This window comes from Otolemur garnettii, unplaced genomic scaffold, assembly GCF_000181295.1.
Source record: "Otolemur garnettii isolate 467f Iridium unplaced genomic scaffold, OtoGar3 scaffold00009, whole genome shotgun sequence".
Classification (NCBI taxonomy): domain Eukaryota; kingdom Metazoa; phylum Chordata; class Mammalia; order Primates; family Galagidae; genus Otolemur; species Otolemur garnettii.
Window position 1 is genome coordinate 35,585,116 of NW_003852404.1, and position 20,887 is coordinate 35,606,002.

The 20,887-nt window shown below is 36.2% G+C and overlaps 1 protein-coding gene across 1 annotated transcript in view; it reads left to right on the plus strand.

The window, feature by feature from the left end:
* LOC100950573 (ephrin type-A receptor 6) overlaps window positions 1-20,887 on the plus strand; it is a 696,992-nt gene that overhangs the window by 207,250 nt on the left and 468,855 nt on the right. The window contains exon 3 of the mRNA XM_012801499.2: window positions 6,810-6,965. Coding sequence (XP_012656953.2) covers window positions 6,810-6,965 — 156 coding nt within the window. The remainder of the gene's footprint in view (window positions 1-6,809; window positions 6,966-20,887) is intronic.

Below are 20,887 nucleotides of genomic sequence, written 5' to 3' on the forward strand. Positions count from 1 at the left end.
ATGCTGAGAGGGCAGGTAGCAGGCTGTTCTCAGGAAGAGTTTGAATATCACTAACTATTCCTAGTATCCTAGGACCTTAGGAGATCTAACCTTTCTGAGAAGATTCTAAAGAAGTGGCAAATTAGCTGAAAGCACTTCAGATAAAAATTATTTTTATTATGATTTCTCCATACTTCCCTCCAAAAGCTTGTATTACTTTGCAGTCCCACCAGCAGCAGCGTAAAAGTGTTTCCTCCTCTCCACATCCATGCCAGCATCTGCAGCTTGTACGCTTTGCTATGTGGGCCTTCTCACTGGGATTAGGTGATATCTCAGGGTGGTTTTGATTTGTATTTCTCTGATGATCAGGGACAATGAGCATTTTTTCAAATGTTTGTTAGCCATTCATTTGTCTTCATCAGAGGAAGTTCCGTTCATATTTCTTGCCCAGTAATAGAGGGGATTGTTTGCTCCATTTTAATTGATTATTTGAATTGTCTATTGATTCTAGTTATCCTACCCTGCAAATATCTTTTTCCATTCGAAGGTCATCTTTTTTATTTACTTGTTGTGTCCTTAGCTGTGAAAAAGCTTTTCAGTTTAATTAAGTCCCATTTGTTTATTTTTGTTGTTGTGATGGCCACTGAGTCTCTGTCATAAAATCTTTCCCTAGTTGAATATCCTCAAGAATTTTTCCCACACTTTCCTCTACAATTCTTATCATTTCATGTCTCATATTTAAACTTTTTACCCATTTTGAGTCAATTGTAAGTGGTGAAAGGTGTGGGTTGAGTTTTAGTCTTATACATGTGGTTATGCAGTTCTCTCCGCACTACTTATTTTACAGGAATTCTTTTCCTCACTGTATGCTTTTATAAATCAGATGGCAAGGAGACACTAGTTTCATCTCTGGGTTTTCTATTCTGTTCCATATGTCTGTATCTCTATTTTTATACCAATACCATGCTGTTTTGATTACTATGGACATGTAATATAGCCTCAAGCCTGATAGGGTGATGCCTCCAGCTTTGTTTTTGTTACTAAGAATGCCCTTGGCTATACAGGGTTTTTCTGCTTCCATACGAAACAAAGTACTATTTTTTCCTGTTCTTCAAAATATGACATTGATATTTTAATGGGGATTGCACTGAATCTGTAGATTGCTTTGTGTAGAATAGGCATTTTGGCAATGTTGATTCCTCCCAGCCAAGAGCATGGTATGTTCTTCCATTTGTTAATGTATTCTGCTATTTCTTTTCTTTTTAATTTTTTTTAATTTTTTTATTTTTTTATTTTTTATTTTTTTTTTATTTTTTTTATGCTATTTCTTAGGGTTTCATTAATTTCTTTGGAAAGATACTTTACCCCTTTTGTTATGTATATTCCTAAGTTTTTCATTTCCTTTGAAGCTACTGTGAAGGAAATTGTGTCCTTGATTTGCTTCTCAACTTGGCTGTTATTGGCATATACAAAGGCTACTGATTTGTGGACATTGATTTTATACCCTGAGACATTACTGTATTTCCTGATTACTTCCAGGATTTTTTGGTTGATTCTTATGGGGTTTTCTAAGTATAAGATCATATCATCAGCAAAGGGGGAAGATTTTTACCTCCTCTGCCCCCATTTGGATGCCCTTTATATTCTTCTCTTGCCTAATTGCATTGGCTAGGCTTCCAGCACAATTTTCAATAATAGTGGTGATAGTGGTGATCCTTTTTCTGGTTCCAGTTCTAAGTGGAAAAGCTTTCATTTTTTACTCCATTCAGTGTGGTGTTAGCTATGGGTTTGTTATAGATGGCTTCAGTCAGCTTGAGAAATATGCCCCCTATTGTCTTAAAAGTTCTTGTTAGAAAAGGATTCTGAATTTTGTCAAATGTTTTTTCTTCATCTATTGAGAGGATCCTATGGCCTTTACTTTTGCTTCTATGATATGGTATATCATATTTATGGATTTGCATATGTTATACCAGCCTTGGATCCATTGGATGAAGCCTACTTGATCATGATGAATATTTTTTTTTAATGTGTAGCTGCAACTTATTAGCTAAGACTTTGTTGAGTATTTTTACATCGAGATTCATGAGTGAAACTGGTCTGTAGTTCTCTTTTTTTGTTGGATTCTTCCCTGGTTTTGGAATCAAGGTGATGTTTACTTCATAGAAATTGTTAGGGAAGGTTCTTTCCTTCTCAGTGTTTTGGAATGGGTTCTGCAGTATACTTGTACTTGGAGGAGTACAAGCTCATCTTTGAAGGTGTGATAGAATTCTGATGTGAAGCCATCTTGTGCCAGGCTTTTATTTGTTGTTGGAAGCTTTTTTATTTGTTCTACAATCTCAGTATTTGATATTGGTCTGTTCAAGAGATTTGTTTCTTCCTGGTGAAGTCCAGGAAGAAGGTGAGATTCCAGGTAATGGTCTATTTTCTCCACATTGTCAAATTCGTGGACATAGAGATTTTATAGTAGTCAAAAATAATCTCTTGTATCTCTGTGGTATCAGTTATTATTTCACCTTTTTATTCTGATTGGGATTATTAAAAATTTTATTCAAATGAGACTTTCCCTTTGAACCTGCAATCCCACTACTAGGCATCTACCCAGAAGGGGGAAAAATCATTTTACCATAAGGCCATTTGCACTAGACTGTTTATTGCAGTTCAATTTACAATCACCACAATGTGTAAGTAATCTAAATGCTTGCCACCCTGGAATAGACTAACAAACTGTGGTATATGTATACCATGGAAGATTAATCAGCTATTAAAAATAGGGAGACTTTACATTGTTTATATTAATCTTGGATAGAGTTGGAACACATTTGTAAACTATCATAAGAATGGAGAAGCAAGAATCTAATGTACTCAATTCTAATATAAAGCCAATAGACGATATAATACCTACATAAGAGAAAAACTCAAATCAATTCAATTTGGGGGGACAAGTGTATGAGGGAGCAGAGAGAGGGGAGGAGGGAAGGGGATGGGTGTGCTTCCACTTAATCAGCACAATGGTAGGGTTTATGACACATCTCTTAGGGGTGGGACACAATATAAGTGGGACTTTACCTAACAAATGCAAATATTGTAACATAGTTCTTTATACCCTCAATTAACCTGAAACAATAAAAAAATTATTTTTATTGTTTTGTAGACAGAATGAGAATTTTTGCATCTCTAGTGTTGTACATAATTAATAAAAAGATTAATTAGAGAAGGGAGACAGAGGGAGAACTCAGATATTGGGATGAATTTGTGGCATGTTTAAACCTTTTTTTAAGGTGTTTATTTTTATAAATAAGGATTTTTTTTTATTGTTTGGGATTCATGAGGGTAGAAAGAATTATGTTACATTGATTGCATTTGTTAGGTAAAGTCCCTCTTATAATTGTGTCCCATCCCCAAGAGGTGTGTCATACACTGTGACCCTCCAAACCCCTCCCTCCTCCCTTCTCCCTGCTCCCTTGTTTCCCGACCCCCACCTTGAATTGATTTGAGGTTTTCTCTTATGAGGGTATATATTAGATTGTCTACTGGCTTCATATTAGAATTGAGTACATTGGATTCTTGCTTCTCCATTCTTGATACTTTACTAAGAAGAATGTGTTCCAACTCAATCAAGGAGTTTACAACTTTTCAAGGTTAATGGAATAATTGTTTACAAAACCTATTTACTTATAGGGCCTTACTTTTACCTGACAACTTTAACTAACAGTTCTTACAATATGAAGTTCAGCCAAAGTCTCTCACCTGTCAAGTTGAATGAAAAAAAAAAAAAGAGCAAGCAAAATAAAAGTTCTCTAGTATACAAGGGTATTAGAATCAGTTCATTTTCTTTGTATTTTCACATACATTTTAATTGGAGACTGTAAGGATTGAAATAACCTTGGAGTTACAAAAAAATAAACTTGGATTTACTCAGATGATATTAATTGGTGATTTATTCACATCTGCACAGGGGGCTGTTGGTCTAAGACAAGCAGCCCTGAAATGCAGGGTTTTTGGTCTTTTATATCTTTTTTTCTCTGCGTAGCTTAAGCAAGCAGGGAGGGGAGGGGGACGGACAAGGAATGTTGCCATTGGCAGGGTTACAGAGCTTGGTTGTTAATGGATACATCTCATATCACAATGGTTATGATTATATAACAATAATTGATTAATGGATACATCTTAAATCACAATAGTTATGGTTATACAACCGTGTTATTACCCTAACAATCGTTATGGTAATTAATCAAGCCTCAGTGAGTTTTCCACCATTACTCATCTACTGAGAACTTGGGGGTTTTGTGAAACTTGGGACTTTCCCTGCCTCTTTGAATTCTGGAGAGCATGGGAATGGGCTGGGAAGGCCCATAGGGCTGAGGAGTGGGGGAACTGGAGAGGGCAAGAGGTTGCCCGTAGGTTGGGGGAATGGGAGAGGGTAGGGGAACGAAAGCTTGCCATAGGGCAGGGGGAAGGGGGTTGGTGAACAGGAGATCACAACAGGATGGCTTAATTTTTGCCTTTCTAAAAGTCAGAACAATAGATTTCCTCAAATTATAAATCACAGTATCTTTGTAAGTGATCAAGATATATTTGTGAACAAAATTTTAGATGTTCTTAGAAATACATTTTAAGATATAACACAGGTCATACAAACTTTTTAACTTCACTCATCCTTTTGAGATAAGGAAGAATACTCAGTTTATTTTATACTGAAAATTTAGTCTTTACTAACTAGAACATGAGTAGATCACAAAGTATAATTTTCAAGGTTTTCTCCACAGGTTTTCAGTACTGCAAAAAACTCAAAGACATCTTGTGTTCTATTTGCATCTGTATTTCTAATTAATTACTATCAGTGGTGTCTCGTATTGGTTATTTGTCTTGGTCATGATTTGCTCTTGCAAAACTACTTTATAGTGAAGCAAACATAAAAGTTATTTCCACAATTCAGTGAAAATAATCTGAATCCATAACAAAGGCAAAACCACAAATGTTTCAGGACATTTTTGAGAACAGATTTCAACAGTCCTAACATATTTTCTCTTCAATGAGTTTCTTCCTTTTCGCCACTAAGCAGTCACTGTCCTATTATCTTCTATTCTCAAAAACAAAAATCCTTTCTTTGAAGATCAAGCTTTTTATTGGCACAGGACTATTTGGAATGAACCCAAAAGATAGGGGAAAGTTGGCTCTCTCCTCAAGTGGTTTTCTTCTCTTTGAACAGCATTTATCTACTCTCTATAAATAATTTCATCACAGCTGAGTTCTTCAGATGATTGAGGATTGTAAGTGAGGAAAGCTCATGGATAAAACGGAGTCTTCTTGTCATGCACACGAAACCCGCCATCCAGGGCTGCTTCCCTTGCTCCAAATGTTCTCAGAAACATTTTGTTGGGCTCTTTCAAGGGCCATTGAGTTCTATAGGCAGCACTGTTCAGCTGCTCTTCTTCTACATGGTCTTGGTTGTCTTCCCAGTCATCAAATTCCTCTCCCTCATTGTTACTTTTGAATTCTGGGCCAGTGAGCTGGTTCGGCTGCTCCCCAGGGCTGGGTGAGCAGCTGCGTGGCAAGCTGCAGTGGGACCCTCAGAGGGAGGGACTCAGCGATGGGTCTCACTCTCACTGCCTACCCCAGGTCTGTGGAAAGTCACTTTTGCCAGGAGTCACAGCCATCTGCATGTCACTGCTCTCTCAGACAGCTCCAACATCTTATCTATTTTCAACTTTGTGCAAACTGCTCAACCCCTCGGAAAGTACTTTCAGCAAGACCAAAAAATTATTTAAATTGTTGTTTTAGTTACTGAAGAACATAAATAAAAGGTGAACTCAGTAATTTTACTGCACAAAATTCAGTTATAAGTAGCTTTATAGAATCTGTAGTTCAATAGAAAATAGTTATTGACTATATATGCTTGATTTATTGCATATCTTACGATACATTGTCTTTTAACTACCATGTCATAGGATTAAGTATAGTAATTGAATACTTCTTAAAGAATATTTTAATTAATATTTCTTTCCTTCTGAATGAATAATAAGGCAAAAAAAGAATATTTTAATTATGAAAATATCATTTGGGTTAATTATATAACATGTATTTATATACTTTGAATTTCCACAGTTTTAGAAAGCTGTTTTGATGATAAAGTCATTTCATTGGTCAGCCAAATAGTATTAATTTATCACCAAGTTAGAAAAGAGACTCTATAATCATGTTGATACTGATACTAAATAACTATATTCTACATAGGAATTTAGAATTAGTAATTTTACTTTATAGAATTGTTAAATTTTCTTCTCTTGAATTACTAGATCATTCATTAAAAAAATTTTAAAGAATCAAACATAAACTATAAAGATACAGTTGTAGCATAAACAAAAGACAATTTAGCCACTAAGAAAGGTATTTAATACACCAGCACCAAACTGGGATTTTCTACTTGAGAATTCAGAAGGACTGAACAAGAAGTGGACTATAAATGCATTTTGAACAGCATGATTCAATTATTTCATGTCATCTCCCAGAACTACACAAAATCATCTTCCTTATTCACAGTTGTGGACATCCCTATACTTAGGAGAACACTGATACTTTGTGTGTGTGTGTGTGTGTGTGTATGTGAGCATCTGTATACTTGAATGTTTTTAAAAATTAACGTCAGTTAAAATATGATGTCATAGTTTTGTTATTAACATTGAATGACTAATTCCATGTATTAATATTAATATATATTATGTGTGACACTGAACTCTGACATATAAAGTGTGTATAAGTTATGTTGTACATGGACAAATAAATGAACTCTAGCAATAATAACTTAAAATGTTTTTTTCCTGTTTTTACAGCTTGCAGACCAGGATTCTATAAAGCATTTGCTGGCAACACAAAGTGTTCTAAATGCCCTCCACACAGTTTAACTTACAAGGAAGCAACTTCTGTCTGTCAGTGTGAAAAGGGTTACTTCCGAGCTGAGAAAGACCCACCCTCTATGGCATGTACCAGTAAGTCTATACATTTTAGATTTGGAAGTTCTATGTCTAACCCTTTTTGTCTCTATATTCTAAATTTAAAAAGTAAGTACATGTACAAAATCCTGCATTATCTATGCCATTTGTCTTTGGGAACAGTCAAGGAAAAAGCTTCTCTCTCTTCTCATCATAGTATTTTTTTCCCACCTGCTTATAAAGAAAGTGTTTACACTTAAAACTCATATTGATTCCTGACATACAAATCATAGGATTGCTGGGAGGCCCTGCACCTTAACCATCACCTGCCCTTAGAAAGTTAAAGCAATTTAAGGATACGTGAGAAGTCAGGAGCAAAACTTCTGTTCTTTGCTTCAACCCCTGACCACTTTAAGGTACATACATTTGAGACCATGAAGTTCATGTGCAAGGGCGATTCCAATGGAAACTTTAAAAATCATTGTATTACTTTTATGAAGAAAAGTTTTGAGTTTCCTTGGCTTTTATCTTTAAAGGAAGGTATTTTTGAGTTTGTCCACATTTCACCTCTTGCTCTCTCCCTATTTTTTGTTTGAAAGTAATAGAATATGAAATCTAAATGTGAAGGTCATTTTAATTCATCACTGAGAATTTTAAATTATTTCTTCTTTTCTATTAAGATATTATAAAATACCTATACACTTAAAAAACTAAGATGAATATATTAATACTTTGCTAAGCTATGCAAAAGTAAAATGTCACCTTGTTAAATTATATAAGTAAGATACTATACTATAAATTTGCACTTGTTGGCAATGAACTTGTACCAAAATATTCTTCTCTTACATGATTCCATAATAGCAGAAAAGGAGCTGAAAATTATATAATGTCATACATTCTTTAGAGATGATGATGGAGATATCCATTTTGTAGCTTCCCTGATCCAATTCATACATTTTTTCTACATTTCTGTAGACTTTATTATAAATTATTATTATAGAACGCACTTAATAAAAATGCAACACATTCATTAGTAAAGGTAATTTTTTGCTTTCTGATTGTAAATACTAGGAGACTACTTTCTTCGGAAAATTACAGCCTGGGAAATTACTACTTGGGGTTTATTTTATTTTTCTCCCCCTGAGAAGGAAAATTCTAAAAATGAAGTATAAGTTCTAACTTGATTGTGGAAATGGTTTTGAACAAGAAAACTTTGCTATTACTATAATGTTTTTTGTCTGGTCACTATTTATCATTTTATTATATCATAGATAACACTCCAGTTAGGTAGATGGTAGTATTTCAAAAAGTTACAGTTATACCAAGTATCTCTCAAAATCTATATAGGAAAATGAGCTTCCTACGTGAATGATAGAGGAAAATCTTCCCTTTTTATTTTCTGAGGAGACCATAAATAGACAAATGATAAATTGAAGTAAGAAGTTGGTTCCCATCCATATAACCCTTCAGTGAATTATTAGCAGTACAGTGGGTAGTTGGGCTTAGAGTTCTTTGAAGTTAGAGATTAGTTAAATAATATGGGGTGCCACAAGATCTATGAATAAGGTAAGCGATCAGTTGTTGAATCAGATATGTCTAATTTTCAACTTATCAGTTTATGTTACTTAAATTTCTTTTTTGCTTCCTTTTTAGTGCTTGGTATTATAAATTCCAACTTTAAAATGCTAGCCTCCTTTGGCTATACCAAATAGAAGCAGAGAAATTTAATTCTGTCATGTTTGGGCAGAGTTTTAGACAGGGAAGAGCATGTCTTTGTTGCTGTAAGGTAGGAAAAAAAAATATTTCTCTCTACTTTTCATAGTATTTAGTTAGGACAGACTCTTGTAACAACAACAAAAAAAAAACTGATAAGAGAAAAGCAAGTCTATTAATACGTATGCCTCCTGTACATGTGGGAGATACACAGGAAATGAATGACTCTAAGTGCTGGCTTTGAGTTCAGGCTTAAATACATGTACAACTGAAACAAAGAAAGAAGGGTGTTTGGGGGCCAGTAATGGTGCCAGGAAAAGCACCGTGAATAAGAATAAGGTTTGTTAGGCAAATGGAAGTCACTGCTTTCCTCATGGATAAGAGTTTGTAGTGATTTAGTCACAAGTGAAGGAGACCACTTACAATGTTTTGTTTTTTTCCTTGTAGATAGAAATTTCCCACAAGTTCTACTCTGTTTTCAGAGCTTCTGCTGTGCTTGCAGTTTCTCAAAATAATCAGCTCTAAATAATCTTATGCCAAAGGGGCATATTTTAGAATAGCATATTCCAGTCCCCTAGAGTCATATTTTGAAGTGGCATATTCCAACAACCGTATTTTGGTGTCATCAGGGATTTTATGGTGATTTTCTTTTTCTTTTACTTTTTCTCTTCTTCGAGAGCCGCCAAAGAAAAGTGAAATGTGGGGCTTTAGTCGGGTTTGCCTAGTCCAGCCATGGGAAGCTCCTCATCCAGGGCTGATCTCTGCTACTTCCTGTGGGCTTCTGTGCCTTGTTTATCAAAGGCTCAGCACAGTGTACCGGAAAGTGCACCAGCTTTTAGAACCAGATTATCTAAGGATGAATCTTGGGGCTATAAGGACAAAGGAAAATCTCTTCTGCTTTCTCTGAAGGTCACTAAAATGAACGGACAATAGATAAATAGGAGAAAAAGGATACAAACATATTAGCATGCATAAGCATGGGAGCCATATAAAATATGAGATTAAAATAAGGTCTGGAAGGTAGAGGCTTATATGCCCTATTCATAGAGGATAAGGTAATGTGGGCTGGACGGTAAGGCAATTGTGAGGGGTAGTGAATTCTTTTTGAGGGAAATGGATGAGCCCAAATAAAAATGGCCTGGAACTAAATTTCTCTGAGCTCTGAGGGAGGAGACAGAAAAGGGAAGGGTAGAACTGAACTATAAAAAAGGATTTTGTTTCAGGCAGATAATCTCCCAGAACTGCCCACAGATGCAAAGATGAAGTCTGTCTGGGCTGTGATGATGATTTTGTTTGCTTATCTAGTGGTTAATCTGTCCTGATGATTCGTTGTGTTGACATAAAAGGAAGAAGTCCAGGCACAATAAATTTAAGTAGAGAGTTTATTTGGATCAAGCTTGAAGATTGCAGCTCAGGAGTATAGTATCAAGTTGCATCGAATATATATTCAAATGAGCAGCAGTTAGTAAGAAAGAGGGTGGCAAGAAGTGATCCAATACAAAGTTGTTTGTCAGGATTCTCACTGGTTTACAGAAGTAACATTGATTGCTGGTTGGCTGTACATTGTTAAATTATGGAGTGTGGGCTATAGTTTCTGGTGGGGCATTCTTGGGTTACTTTAATATCTACTTATGTGGCTCGGCGCCTATAGCTCAACCGGCTAAGGCGCCAGCCACGTACACCTAAGGTGGTGGGTTCGAATCCCCAGCATGGACCCACCAAACAATGATGGCTGCAACCAAAAAAATAGCCAGGCGTTGTGGCGGGTGCCTGTGGTCCCAGCTACTTGGGAGGCGGAGGCAGGAGACTCACTTGAGCCCAAGAGTTGGAGGTTGCTATGAGCTGTAATGCCACGGCACTCTACCCAGGGGGACAGCTTGAGGCTCTGTCTCAATAAAAAAAAAAAAAAAAAAAAAATACCTACTTGTGGTGATAGGAAGCAGTTTCAAGACATGAATATGGAGCTTAAAGGGAGATGGAGGAGTGGGGCCTGATTGCTGTCTCATTTTTTAAATTTAATTTTTATTTATAATTATGTTGCTATCTCACTTTATGCCTCTCTGTGCATGATAATTTAAAAGGGCTAATATTCCTCAGATGAAATTTTTTTATTTCCCCCTTTTCCACTTTCAATCAAAATTCTTTCTTCTTGAAAGCATTTATGATCAAAATTTGAGTTTCAACATGTCCCTCATCACTAAGAAGGCTCATTTCCAGATAGTCCTGTCGAACTCCTTGATCTGTGGCTCTTATCTCTCGTTCAATCTTATCTAGCCTTTGGAGTACCAAGAATTTAGTTTTCTCAGAAGTAGTAAATCAATGAGTGATACATAGTAGAAATATAATGCACATAAGGATTATAACTGAACAGAGAATTTGCACACAAAAAAGGAAAAAAATTCTGGTTCCAATGGGACTCACATTTCCATCTCCTACTGAATTCCACCCTGGCTGTGTGTCTCCACCAGGACCTTGAGTGTTCCCCAGGCACTCCAAACTTAATATTGACTTCAGAGAGAAAACACAAGGTTGTATAGGCATTCTCTTACCTTCCTGCTACCACACCTACAAATCTGTCTATATCTGTGTAGCTAACTGTTCTCCTTCCCACGGTAAAATTATAAAAGGTAGTCCCCTTCCAACTAAAGCCAATCTCCCCACATGTATTTTGGAATCTATTTTCTCTAAAAATTTATTTCAATCCTCTATTAGTTTAGTCCCATGTAATTAATTCTTGCTCCACTTGATGTTGGGGTAGCAATCTTCATGAATATATCAGTGTGTGTGTGTTTGTTTGTTTGACAGAATGTCACTCGTTGCCCCAGGCTAGAGTGCCATGGTGTCAGCTTAGCTCTCAGCAACCTCAAACTCCTGGGTCTGAGCAATCCTCTTGTGTTAGCCTCCAAAGTAGCTGGGACTAAAGGTGTGTGCCACCATGCCCAGGTAATTTTTATATTTTTGTATAGACAGGGTCTCGCTCTTGCTCAGGCTCACCTCGAACTCTTCAGCTTGAGAAATCTATCGAGTGCACCTGGTACCTCAGTATTTTAAATTAGAATCTGAAAGTTTTATTTTTCTATTCAAATGCAATAATCACCAAAGTAAGCAGAAACCTATATTCAAGAATAGTTTTTAGAGTTCTTTCCATAAATTCCCTTAAAGAGGAAGCAAACTTTGGACATAGCCGATTGTAAACCTTTATTTTGAGAATAATCAAAGTAAAGCAATAATAGTTTTTAAATGAAAAGTCTTAGAATGGCCATTCACAGGGAAATTTGGTTATTTCTGTGACATCTAACGGTTTAACATAATAACTGTAACTAAGACATAACAGAATTGTAGAAATATTATAGGTGTATAATTTGGAACAGATATTAATGAAACATTTATATAAATATAACCAAATGAAAATTAAACACCGTTTCTTACTTTGGCAGTGCTTCATGCATGATTTTAACGTATCGCATAACTGTAAGACTGTCTATCTCTTGTAGATCTCTATGGGTTCTAATATCCAAAGATTTACTTTGGAGTCAAAAAGACTGAATTTAGAGTTAGAAATTTTGATTTTAGAAAATGTGTCCGATGTCAGAGGTTTAAAACAGTTGCTCAAAACAGGATCACAGGTCACAGTGATTCACTTAGCTAGAGTGATAATTCAAATATTTTATGAAACAAAAGCCTGTATTCTTTAAAAAAGCAGAGCCTCAGTTTCCCAAACCATCAGAAACCTAATAATAATAATAATAAAAACCCACAAGGCAAACAAAATCTGCCTCTCCTCCTCTCTATTTTTACTTTTGCAGTTTATTCAAAAGGTAAACAGAAATCTTTTATTTATCTGTTTGTCATTAATACTACATGAAAATCTTTTTCAAAAGCAGAAACCAAAATCTATCTCTGCACCAGTGTCTTATCAGTGCTGTTATAGCCCAACCCAGTTCATTGCCTGCTGCTCAAGAGGAAGCCGATGTATTGAGGCAGCAGGGTTTGCAGCAGAGAAACTTTTATATCGCAGATGCCATGTCAGAAGAAGGGGAGTATTTTCAAGTCCATCACCACCAAACTTTGGGAGAAAGGGTTTTTAAAGATAGTTTAGCATGCAAAAGCCTCAGCAACTGGGTCTGCAAATTGGCTGGGTTAGTGGCAGAGCTGTAGGGTTGTAAACATTGTCTTCTTTGCCGAGTTGGTTCTTGGGAGGGAGTCTAGTATCTGTTGTGCCAGTTCTTGGGATGGACCACTGGCCTGGCTGGGTGCAGGACCTGGGAAATAACTCAAAAAACTAGCCTTAAGTTTCACAAGGGTGATGTCATCTGTGGGAAAAGTTAAGAATCTTTATGACTGTTATCTATGGAGAAAAGAATCTTTATGACCATTAGCAATAAATATGACACCTGAGTAACACTTTTAGGAAAGCAAACGAGGGGCCAGGGGCAGGTTGTGGTTCTTACCATTGTTTTCAGCTAGGCCTGTGCCTTGGCAGAGTTTAGGCCCTCACCATCATTTTCATCTTGCACTGCTTTGTTAATTTTAAAGGACAGTTTTAACACTTTACATATAGAATTGTTTTTTTTTCATATCTGATAGTTTTAATCACATACACTAATTAAAATAACTCTGCTAACCCTTATTTTTAATGAAAAACCTGGGAAGAAAAGAATTTGAATTGTGTGCCAGATTCAGTGTTCATAACAAATGACAGAGCTCTGAAGACAATGACAATGCCTGGAGAATCTAAGCTCTTCCCGCATGGCCAGGAGACACAGCTGGGCTAGTGACATTGGTATTCAGGGGCTGTCCTAGGTCTTTAGAATCTGTCTGAAGGGGAAAAAAAAAAAAAAAAAGGTAGACTTTCTGTGCTATGAACTTCTTTTATAAATCATTTAATTACTGATCTTTAAAAATTTTCAGGGCATGCCGGTGTGCCGTGGCTCACCATTTGAAAATCACTGGTATAAGGCTTTGGAATAACACAGCGCTCAACCTTTCCAGCATTAACTCACAAATTAAGCAAGTATTTAATAAAATACTACAGAAGCAACAGTTTTATGACCTTAAGACAAATATAAACCTTCCTTTCCAATGAACCCAGGCACAATTTTCTACATTAAATTCTGAATATGTTTGTATTTTATTCTCCCAACCACTTTAAGCTATCTTTAGCTATCAAAGATTTCAAGTCACATGAACTGGAAAAGCATTTGGACTTATTTACTTCATTTATGAGTATTCATTTATTTATAAGCCACTATGATATTCATGCACAGAGACAGACATATATACACGTGCATAAAGATACAGACAGAAAGACTTTTTAGTTTTGATTTTACAAATTTTAGCCAAAAGACCAACAAAACTCACTGGTCCTTTGAAAGGACAGTTGGACTCAAAATATGACTTTGTGATTGGAATAAGTTAAAGGTTACTTTTCTCACATGGCCTGATCCTTTACTGAGTTTTAAAGACAGCAGGGTGATAATTTAACATTTCAAAACACACACACAGAGAATTTAACCTTTTTTCAAGAAGTTTATGTGTGTTAAAGGAAGACTGAAAATGGATGTCAAGGTAACACAAAATTGTAGGAATTTACCATAGGATTTTATACGAGACCAATTTAATTTTAATTTAGTCTGTTTTCCAACTGGACAACAAAGCCCCTTCAGGAAGAGAAGTAACAAAGCGTTTGCAGTTTTAGGGCTTGGTAAGTTAGAGACGGACATGAAAAGCAGGTGTGGTTGGAAGGCAGAGCATTCAGACCTTTAAAGATAAGGATTCGACTTTTACAATGAATTCTGGCTCCCCTGAAAGAGGAAAATGTGTACAATATTTTTCACAATACACTTCACAATAAGGACCTTTTTCTAGATGTTTAAACCACACATTTCTTATCTCAGTGCACGAAGAAATGAGTAGTCCCCTGCAGTGATAACTATTTACTGTAAACAATTGCCCTTAGCCACCTCCAAAACTGCAGCTCTCACCAGTCAACACTCATATGAAGGTCAAGTTCTCCCTCATAGTGCAAAGTAATCACATGTACCCCCCAAACCCCAAGACATCAGGTAACACAATACAAAAGAGAGTAGAATTTTTCTCAGACCTAAGAGGAATCTGTCCATTACTCTTTAGACAACACAGGAAGACAGAGGGCCTCAAAAAGGGGTCAGTGGTGCCTTTTTCTGTGTCTCTTAAGGGGTCTGAGTCATTAGATGTCCTCCCATAGATGTCTTTATGACCCAAAGACAGCAAAGAGAAAGAAATTGCAGGGAAGAGTCTAAAGAAATCAAAGAACAGTTCTTAAGAAGCAAACCAAAGGACCCAGCAGTTTCACTTAGATAAGTAGCTTTTAATTTAGTTTCTGTTTTCTAACTGGACAACATTGGTCCAGTTGGGAAATAGATAATAATTAAAAACTGATATTTCAGCTTTTATATAAGCTATATATAGCTTGAGTATCAGCTTTTAATTAAGCTAACTTCTGACCAAAGAGTTCTTAAAAAAAAAAAAAAAAAGTCTTTCAAATGTCTCATTTTAACTGGAATGAACAACTGATATCTCTGACTTTTGAGTCTTTTTAACAAAAGTACCCTCCTAGGTGGAAAAGCAATACTCTAAATAAAGTCAAAGTCATGCAAATATCAAACCAAAAGAACCTGGTTCCTTGACCAGGAATTGAACCTACTCCACAGAAATGGCTCTGAATTCTAGGTAAAAGTGACAGGGTAGAAGTGATTTTCTTTCTTTCTCCTTTTTGTGTGGGTGTTTTTATTCATTTATTTATTTGTTTGTTTGGCATATCTTGCATGGGATCCAAAGCAAACAGTTTGAGCGTTTAAAAGATTGTAACTTATTTCAGAGCTGATCTCAGCTGGAATGCTGCGTCGCTGATTCTCTGGATGTTAGCATTTCAACATCAGTGTCCCAGTGTCCATTATTAGTTCTGGTTTAGAAAAAATTTGTTGCATCTGCACATCTATAATCTCAGTACTTTTATTTTTATTGAGTTCCTCCTATTTAGAATATTAGTCTTTTAATTTCCTGCTTTATTGCCCTAATCAATTTGTGAGCTAGGCAACAAAGGGGTATTTTTAAAACCCTTCTTGTTCATTGTGTGGTCTTCTTAATTGAGCAAACAGTGTTTTGAGAATTCAGCAGCCTCCAGAAACAGAAAGAGTTCAGAGAAGCTCTGAAACTGCCACACCAGGAGTTCCTGTGAGGGAGTCAAAGACCTAGAGAATTTCCTCAGGTGGTGGTGGTGGTAAATATCTTATGTTTATCTCCTGAATGAAGGCAATTATCTCAGAATTTCTTTTAAAAGCTTTTCAGATGCCATTGGGAATAAATCTTCTATTTAATTTGATTCTAAAATGAATTTTCTTCAATTGTGCATGCAAATAAATTATTTTAGGTATTTCAAAAGGTCCCCATTTTCTTTTGGTCATTGTTGCTTATAACAATCATGGGTTAGGTGGGTCCACTTTCCTAGATAACTGTAAGTAGTTATCCTGTAAGTAGGAGACATAAAACCAACTGGTGGTTAACAAGTAAGAGTTGGTCATAAAGCCAACTGGTGGTTAATAATCATGGGTTAGGTGGGTTAGTTATCCACTTTCCTAAATAACTATAAGTAGGAGACTTAAAACCAACTGGTGGTTAACAAGTAAGAGTTGGTCATAAATGAAAAATCAAGCCTGAATTTCAAAAATAGGAAGGCAGCTGCAGTATTCTTTAGTGTGCCATGGAAAACAAGACTCAGGTGCCTAAATGTTAATCCTTCAACCTTCCCTGTGAGGTGCAGGCAGAGAAACTTTGACCTGAACTGTCACGAACCTGAACCTGGTTCATTTTGACCCGTCCTGATGTTACCAGAATTTCTCTACCACATCTTTAGTCTTGGAAAATCAAAGAACGAATTCACAGACTTCCAGGAGTAAGAAACAGATTTCATTCATAGATAAGAGGGAAAACAATTTCTCCAGCACAGTGGAAGTGTCCTGAGTGGGCTGCCCATTTTGGTTCTCTGGGGGTCTATATGCATCTTCTCTTTCCCTGAGGGAAAGGGGGTTTGGGAAAAGGAACGTGTGTCTAATACCTGTCACAGTCATTGGTGCTGGAGGCTTATGAGAGAAGTTAATTTTAAAACTGCCATTATGTATGAATGTGGTCTTGTTTAAAGTGTTCCACTCCTGTCCTGGAGTGGCAGCTTAGCTGGAACATTGATCAGACTCGTTTATGAGGTTGCTTGGGCTCAGGAAATGGGGTCTGTGCTCAGCCCTAGGTGAAAGATACCTATATCACTCAGACAGAGGCAGAAAAAGGGCCTGAAAAGCTCATTACCTGACTCTCCTGTCCCAGGAGAGAATGATTGTGCAGGTACTCAGAACAGTTTTCAGAGAGAAATGTGGTGTGCTCACCAGAAATCATCCTAAATCCTAAGGACTATACCAGCTCTGTCGACCTTAAAAGGAAGGAGCAGAGACAAAATGACATAGGTTCAACTTACCCTGAGTAGACACTCCAACTAGTAAAAGTTACAAGTGGATTTTTAAATGCAAAACAAAAAACAAACAAAAAAACTGGGCTGACACAAAGTTGTTTGTCAGAAGTTCTCGATGACTTATGGAAATAACATTAATTGGTGATTGGCTATATATTGTGAAGCTATAGGATGCAGATAATAGTTTTTGGTGTGGTATTATTCGGTTGCTTTCTACCTACTTGTGGCAATAGCAAGCAGTTTGGAGAGATTAATAACATTGCTTATTAAAGGGACAGGGGTAAGAGATAATTGCTAGCTCTCTCTCTTTTTTTTTTTTTTTTTGCAGTTTTTGGCCAGGGCTGGGTTTGAACCTGACACCTCCAGCATATGGGGCCCTAGCGCCCTACTCCTTTGAGCCACAGGCACCACTCAATTGCTATCTCATTTTAAGGTCTCTCTGGGCCTAATAATTTGGAAGGGTTCTTATTCCTCAGATGAAAGTTCTTTTCTTCTTCACTTGAGATTCCTAAAGAAGGAAGACAACTGCATTTCTTTTGGAGAAATTTTCTTTAAATAAATACTTCAGAGAAACTTCAGAGAAAGCCTCTACTGGTGCCTGGGGAAAGAAAGGAGATCAGAGAGTCGGGGCAGGGGAAGGTCAGAGAGAGATTTTCATCCTAAGGCTTTTTTCTGAAGCCTTTCAATTTCCTTCAATTCAAAACACTCAGCTCAACAAAGCACTAATACTTTAGTGTATTGTTTCCTGAGCCCCAAAAGTCCTTACTAGATTTTAAGGTTGGGCAAATTATTTAACCTTTCTTTAACCTTAGTTGCACCACCTTTATGGGTAATAGCAAAAAATACCTCATATGATTATCACACTGATCAAATAAATTAATACTTGAAAGCTCCTAAAAATACCTTGCACATAGTAGGTGCTTCATAAATATTTGTTAAATAAACAGACTTGTTCTATTACAGTTTATTTTGAGAGCATCTCTAGTAAGTTAAAATCTGAACTATCACCTATTTTATGTTGGTTCTATTATGCTAGGCTCACAGATTCTGTTAGGTAGTTAGCCAGCTATGAGCAGGGTAGATGATGGTAGGGTTATTAGGAGATTCTAGGTTGTTTGGGGTCAGGCTGATCTGGGATATTGTGGGAATGAGGCTGATTAAGAATTTGCAGGTGGATTATCATCAACACTTTGTAGGTGGGTTGTTTTGACAACAGAGTTAATAAGGACCCTGGAAGACTTCCAAAAAGCAATTGAGCCTCCTCAAATCTGTGTATAAAATCCAAAACTGCTCTTTCCACAGAGCCTGTAGTTACTTAGATGGGGCCCGGCTTGCTGTGTAAGTCATTAATAAACTTTTCCTTCCTTGCTAAAACATTATTTGCTCTTGAAATTGTTTTGGCAACTACCTCGAGCCAGCACATGCTCTAACAATTCCATCATTTGTGTTCCCACTGAATTTTTGTGAATGACTTTCACAGAAGATAATAAGTCCTGTGCCTCTAAGCCTATCTGATTATCAATGAAGTTTTGTGAATTATAGTTTGACTAGTCTTGAGTGACCCTAAAAATATCCCAACATACGCACAAAAAAACCAGGACCATTAACTCCAGAGCATCATGGATGCTTAAACTCAAAAGATTAGATTATTTAGAAAGAAAATCAGGCAAATGACAAGTTATGAGGTTATTGAAAATTAAGCTTAAGAAGATCATGGTAAATACAGCAAGACAGAAAAGTTTTTAGGCCAGGAATCCGATAAGCAGTCAAGTTTTCCTATTTTTTTATTAAATAAAAGCAATAGCAAAACTTTAATAGAAACTTCTAGGTATGGTATGTCTATGAACTTAGTATTCTTCATTACCTTTATTCTAGTATGCTATTTAAGGGTTGGCATTTGGATAAGGTAGATAGTTTTACTCCTTTCTGGTGTTTCGTCAATTTTACCATTTAAAGCAATGTTTTTAGAGAAAGATAGGGATTTAAAGGGAGGCTTTTTTTTTTTTTTATCAGAGATAGAAAAAAGTGTACATAGGATTTTGAATATATGATAAAACTATTTTGAGTATATGCTAAAAAAAAATGAAGAACTAAAATTTTAGAATTGGCTAACCAAAATGTATGGACAATAAATGGCATAGTATGGAAAGATTTCATAGACAGGTATAGTAGGTGATCATATAAATGATATCATTTTAAGGTCCCTAAGAAACCCTGTTTCTTAGTGCCTTCTCAACAGACTTAAACATAAAATTTTTAGGTGTTTCAAATGACTACAGCCTACAAAAATGGTATATCACTTTCAAAGCTATTCCCTCAGCTGTAGGGGATGATCTGATCCTTCAGTCTTCTCACTTATTATTATTTTCTCTTCTTACTTTTTAATTCTACTAATTCCTTCCTTACAGTATATAATGTATATTCATATTTTTATCATTAAAAAGGTGCTCGTATTCCAATTTTTATTGCCTCTAAAACAAAGACTTTTTAAAGGCTGTGGCTACATTTCTATTTTAATTTGCTATTTGCAGTCAGATTTATCTGTTCACTCTACTGAAATTGGATTTTTTTCCAAGTAAAATGTATTAAGAAAAATTCAACAGTGAACTTCATTGTCATTTTATATTTGAGACATTTTTATGCTGTTATCTGTGACATCTATCTATATTGATCAGTCTCTTTTTATTGAAATATAAATTAAAATAATCCTTATTTTAATGTAAGACATTGAAATCTTCACTTCACCTCCCCAATTTTCTGACCACTTTTTGCTAATCTCCACTGATGGTTTCTCATTTCCTGATCGCTTGTTAAATGATAACTTTCCCCATATTCCTTGCCTTGCACTCTTGTCTTTTGAAAGTTCTCGTTCTCTCTCATGGTTTCAAATATCACATAGAGATATGTAATGCTCATATCTTTATCTATATCCCTGTCTTCTCTCCTGAGCCCCAGTGTCTGCTGGCCAGCTGATTACGGGATCTAACAACCTGTGGAAGCCTTCCTGCATCTCTGCCTTTGTATGATACTGTGCTTTTCCTTGATTACTAACCTTCTGAATTTCAAAGATGGTCAGCTTGTTCCCATCCTCAGTGCCAGTGCCATTTCCTCTACCTGAAATGCCCTCCCTTTAAGTTTTCTTTGTGTAGAGAAGGATCAAATATCAGTTCTTATCACAGGCATTTTCTGACCACCCATTCAAAAATAGTATCCCTCTCAGTTCCTCATTTTAATGCCATTGTGTTTTATTTTTTATGGATTATGTCACTCTATAAAAACACCTGGTTTGTCAAAACACATCCTTAGTATTATTCTACCCACATTAGACTACAAGGGTCATGGGACCATGGATGCTTTTTCTAAACGGCATCTTCATCACTCATAGTGTTATCTGGCATATAGTAGACACCAAATAGTTAATGAATGAATAAACTAATAATTTCAAGTTATCCAGCAGAAGCCAATTTTGTTGCTCTCTACCTCAGCCTGCTCATTCACGTTATCTGCTTATCCTGACAAATCATCATCTCCCCGTGCACCCAAGCTATAAAGCTTAAAATCATAACAACTGCCCCAGTCCCATCATGTCAGTTCTATTTCTTAGCATTTCTTCCATCTGTTCCTTCTTGTCAGTTCCTAGCCTCATCCTCTTAGTTAAGGCTACCAACTCTCCGATGGGCTAATTCAATAATCTCCTAATAGGTCTCCTTCCTTTAATCTTCCATCTCTCCCATATGCCATCCATATTATTAAAAAAAAAAAAAAA